Genomic DNA, 5,613 nt, shown 5'->3' on the forward strand with positions numbered 1-5,613 from the left:
ATGAACATGGTAAAATTCTCCATTTATCTAGATCTGCTTTGATTTATTTAATCCATTTTTCAGCATATCTGGCACATAGCTTGCAAAATTTATACTTAAATAGTTCATGTTGGTTGTGCTACTGCAAGCAGTACTGTTTTAAATTCTAATTTCTAAATGTTTATTAAAATTACATAGAATTATGATAGATTTTTATACATTGACTTTGTTTCTTTAGAACTTGATAAACTTGTTAGTTCTGTACCTTCTTGCCAGATTCTCTGGGATTTTCTAAGTAGAAAGTTGTGTCTTCTCTGAATTGAGAGAATTTTATTTATTCCATTCCAACTGGTATATTTTTCATTTATTTTTCTTGCCTTAGGGTACTGATGTCTATCATGATGTTGGATAGAAGTATTAAGAGGGGACATCCTTGCCTTATTTCTAATCTTGGAGAAAAGCATTCAGTCTTCCACCATGAAGTGTGAAGCTAGCTGTAAGTTTTTCATGGATGTCTTTTACTATGTTTAGGAAATTCTCCACCATTAAGAGTTTGCTGAAATTTTAGCATAAATATATGATGAATTTTTGTCAAGGGTTTTTCTGCATCTATTGAGGTGATTATATGATTTGTAGTCCTGAGTCTATTAAATACAGAGAATTACATTGATTTTGAAGGTTGAGCTAACTTTGGGTTTAATAGGAAAAGATTTACGATATTGTAAATGTGGTCAGAGAACTAAAGGAAACTAGGTCGAAAGAATTAAAAGGGAAAAAAGAGGGACGCCTGGGTGGCTCAGTTGGTTAAGCAGCTGCCTTCGGCTCAGGTCATGATCCCGGCGTCCTGGGATCGAGTCCCACATTGGGCTCCTTGCTCCGCAGGGAGCCTGCTTCTGACTCTGCCTGCCTCTCTGTCTGCCTGTGCTCGCTCTCGCTCGCGGTTTCTCTGACAAATAAATAAATAAATAAATCTTTAAAAAAAAATAAATAAAAGGGAAAAAAGAATTAAGGAAAGTATGAGAACAATGTGTCACCAAATATGGAATAGTAATAAAGAAATGAAATTGTTTTTAATAACAGAAATAGAAATTCTTGTGTTGAAAAGAAAAATAAATAAAATAGAATGTTTAATAAGTGGATCAGTAGCAGATAGAAGCTGGCAGAAAAAAAAATCAGTAAGCTTTAAGATAGTCAGTTGAGAACCTCCAGCCTGAAAAACAGAATTTATTTTAATCATTAAAAATAAATGGTCTCAAAGAACAGGGGATACTGCAAGAGCACCAACATACACCTAATGAGACATTAGCAGAGAAAGGGGCAGAAAGCATATTTGAAAAAACAATAGCCCAAAACTCCCCAAATCAGGGGAAAGGAATGGACATTCATATGGATTCAGAATTTTTGACATAATGAGACTCAAAATTTTACCAGATTTGTACATTAACAAATTCATAGTATTGCATACAAGTAAGTTATTAATAACCATTGTAATGCTTGGTGCTTTAACTTTAAACATTGTTACATTTTTATTTAAGTGAATAAATATGTGCCTTGTCGTCTTTTTCTTTTTCCTGTATTGTGTAATATGCTTTCTGTATTAAACTGTCATATAGGGCTCATTAATATGGAAATTTGGCTAGGAAAATAAATACCCATGTAAAGACATGTTGATGGTTTTTTTTTTTCTTGCTATCAAGATTTTATTTAAATTCAAGTTAGTTAACATATAGTATAGCATTAGTTTCAGGGACAGAATTAAGTGATTCATCACTTGCATGCAATACCCAGTGCTCACCGCAGGTGCCCTCCTTCATGCCCATCATCTGTTTACCCCATCCCCCCCCACTTCCCGCCTGTAACCCTCAGTTTGTTCCCTATGCTTAAAAGTCTCTTTTGGCTTACATTTTTTTTTTAAGATTTTATTTATTTGTCAGAGATAGAGAGCGCGCGTGCACGAGCAGGGGGCGCAGCAGGCAGAGGGGGAGAGAGAAGCAGGCTCCCTGCGGAGCAAGGAGCCCAATGTGGGACTTGATCTGAGGACTCTGGGATCATGACCTGAGCTGAAGGCAGCCGCTTAAACCGACTGAGCCACCCAGGCGTCCCTTAGCTTGCATTTTTACTGAAAAGAAGAACGGATAAAAATCAATTATCTACATTCAAAGAATTTTGCAAGTATTTTCATAAAGCTTACATTTTTAAATATAAAGCATTGCTTTTCATATGCAAAAAGATAATGTAAAAATAATTATTAAAAACCAGACATATGAGGTCCCTGGCTGGCTCAGTCGGTTGCTCAGGTCATGATCCCAGGGTCCTGGCATCAAGCCCAACATTAGTCTTTCTGCTCACTAGAGAGCCTGCTTCTCCGTCTCCCTGTGCTGCACACCACCCCCCACCATTTGTGCTCCTTCTTTTTCCCTCCCCGTCAATAAATAAAAATCTAAAAAAAGAAACCTAGACATATATAGGTTTTTTTCCATTAAGTCAACTATTTATGTATGATAAGATTGTGCTCTCAGATACCAAATAATTGTTTTAAATTCTACTGTAACAACAGACCTTCTCATGTATGTCTTAACTACTTTTTTCTTCTATGATGTGTATGTGGATTTCATGAGTTTCTCATGAATTATTTATGTGTGCCTGTGCTACATACCTGTGAGTATACATGTTCATGTGGGAGTGCAGATGAACGTGTTTATTAAGAAGAATTTTTAAGATAAGAACATATTTATGGGTGATTCTTCTTAACCTATTATTCTTAGGTATCATATTTTTAAAGATGTAAACTTTGTAAAAAACATATGTAAATTGTGTAAACTTAATCAATATCTGGGACTATTACTATAAGAAATCAGAAACATTGGGTGCCTGGGTGGCTAAGTGGGTTAAAGCCTCTGCCTTTGGCTTAGGTATGATCCCAAGGTCCTGGATTCAAGCCCCGTATCGGACTTTCTGCTCAGTGGAGAGCCTGCTTCCCCCTTCTCTCTCTCCCTCTCTCTCTCTCTCTCTCTCTCTGCCTGCCTCTCTGCCTACTTGTGATCTCTGCCTGTCAAATAAATAAATAAATAAATAAATCGAAAGAAAGAAAGAAAGAAAGAAAGAAAGAAAGAAAGAAAGAAAGAAAGAAAGATAGATATTTACCTGGGCCGGTCAGGTAAATATTTTCTCTAGATAGATATGAGATGGATGAAAGTGCCTTATTGTAGTTAAAATATGAATCCTATAGAATACTTTGCCTTCTCCACAGCCTTTTTAAAGGCACTCTTGACCTCTTTGTTCCTCAGGCTATAGACCACTGGGTTTAGCATGGGGATAACCATGGTATAGAACATGGATGCCACTTTGTCCGTGTCCATGGAATGGCTGGAGCTGGGCTGTAAGTACATGAAGGTGCCTGTCCCATAGAAGATGAACACTGTAGTGAGGTGGGAGGCACAGGTGGAAAAGGCCTTCTGGCGTCCTTCAGATGAGTGCATCCTCAGAATAGTGATAAATATAAACAGGTAGGAGATCAAGATGACCAAGACAGAAAAGAGGACATTGAAGCCCACCACCAAAAAAATAACCATCTCACTGATGTAGTTGTCTGAACATGAGAGAGCCAGGAGAGGAGGAGCATCACAGAAGAAGTGATCAACCACATCAGCTCTACAGAAGGAGAGCCTGAAAATATTTCCGGTGTGGATGGAGGCATTCAGGAAGCCAAAGATGTAGCAGCCCATGACCAGACGAGCACACACCCCTGTTGTCATGGTGATGGTGTAATAGAGGGGTTTGCACACTGCTGCATAGCGGTCATAGGCCATTGAGGCCAAGAGGAAACTTTCTGCAGTGATAAAGCTTACAAGAAAAAAGAACTGGGTGACACAAGCATTGTACGAGATGACCTTGTCTCCTATAAGTAATCCAGCCATGACCTTGGGAGTGACAGCTGTAGAGTAACCAAAGTCCACCAAAGACAGGTTACTGAGGAAAAAGTACATGGGAGTGTGGAGATGGGAGTCCAAGAGAATCAGTACCATCATGCCCAGGTTCCCAGCCAGAGTGGTGAGGTAGATGAGGGAGAAGATTAAGAAGAGAGGAATCTGCAGTTTCGGGTCATTGGTTAAGCCCACAAGAATGAACTCAGTCACCTCTGTACTGTTCTCCATGAGAGTCAGTTGGGAATTATGTGCCTGCCCTGTAGCAGTGAGAAAATTGGATCAGAATTATAAACGGAGTGGACTCTGCTGAAATCAGTCAGCATGTCCACTCTGTGCCTTATTTTGGTATTGTAAGTACTTATTACCAGGACACTCCAGGAACTAAAGCATGATTGTGACAACAAAATGCAATCTTAAATTATTATAGAATATGCCAGAAAAAGGATTTGGAGATAATGCATCCCAATCTCTTAACTTCATAGAAGACTGAATTAGGGCAAAAGAAAGAAAAGAAAGGACTTATGTAATGTCACCAAGTTGTTGCTAACTGGAACAGCTCAGACTCCCAAGTCAAAACTTGCAACAAACCATAAATTACTCTTTGTATCAAACTAGAATAGCTTAGTAAAATTAATGTCAAAATGAGTTAATTTTGCTTCAACTGACCTTTTTTTTTTGTCTTAGCCATTGTGTCAAGAATAATGTATATGTTAGTAAAAGATAGTTAAATAAAGCATGTCTATAGCCTAAGATGATATCATTGAGCAAACACATGAAATAAGTAGGGGAGCAAGCCTGTATTTGGGAAAAGAGAATCTCAGGTAGAGGCAACGACAAATACATGATCCTGGGGTATGAAGATTATTCTAGGAACAACAACAAAACCAATAAAGCTACAGTGGGAAGGAAAGTTTTGGTGAGAGACATAGATCAGGGGGATCCATACACTACATTAAATTATGAAGCTTTCATTTTGAGTGATATTGGAAAACATTATAGGAGCTGGACCAGAAAAGGATATAATCTGACTTATTTTTTTTTTAAAAAAAAGGTCATTCTTGTAGATCTGTTGGTAATTGAATTTAACAGAATAAGGATAGAAGGTGCTGGAAAAATTAGGCCATTATAATATTCTAAGTAAAGGATGGTGACTGCCTGAACGAAGATGGCTTGTGAGAGAGGTAATGAGAAATCCATACACTTTGGGACGTATTTCCAAAGTAGAGCTGACCAAATTCCCTGATATATTGAAAAAGGGACATAAAAGGAAGATAAGGGTCCACATAGACTCCAAGTTTTGTATAGTGATACAAAAAAATAGTGTAAAAGAAGCATGTGTTTGGGGAAAGGGGGAAAGATATCTCTGACTCAAGTCTGAGTCTGAGATACCTTTTGCCCATCCAAGTAGAACATTGCATAAATAATTGGGTATGCAATCCAGAGTTTAGAGGAGAGGTCTGTGCCTCAAATTATATTAACTTGAACTAGGCTGCCAATTTTTAATGCATATATTAAATGCACACCATCAAAGAAAAGAGTACAGACAGACAAAAATCAGAGTATTTTAATGTTCACAAAGTCGAAAGGATCATGAGATTCAGTGGTAGGGGGCATGCAGGAGAGAAAACCACTGCCCCAGGACAGGAGTTTTGCTCAGACCAAGTAGGCAAAGAGACTTTCAGAGGAGAGATTAAGTATGTATCAGGTC

The 5,613-nt window shown here is 38.0% G+C and overlaps 1 protein-coding gene across 1 annotated transcript; it reads right to left on the reverse strand.

Moving 5' to 3' along the window:
• Positions 1-3,188: 3,188 nt before the first annotated feature.
• On the reverse strand, positions 3,189-4,136 carry LOC116599462 (olfactory receptor 5B12-like). The gene has a single exon (XM_032359314.1). It carries the CDS (start codon positions 4,131-4,133, stop codon positions 3,189-3,191), a length of 945 nt encoding a protein of 314 aa, XP_032215205.1. The 5' UTR covers positions 4,134-4,136.
• Positions 4,137-5,613: the final 1,477 nt, after the last annotated feature.

The sequence above is a fragment of the Mustela erminea genome, chromosome 9 (genome assembly GCF_009829155.1).
Source record: "Mustela erminea isolate mMusErm1 chromosome 9, mMusErm1.Pri, whole genome shotgun sequence".
Lineage (NCBI taxonomy): Eukaryota > Metazoa > Chordata > Mammalia > Carnivora > Mustelidae > Mustela > Mustela erminea.

Coding starts and splice junctions, on each gene's coding strand:
- LOC116599462 (XM_032359314.1), bottom strand. CDS start 4,133: ATGGAGAACAGTACAGAGGTGACTGAGTTCATTCTTGTGGGCTTAACC.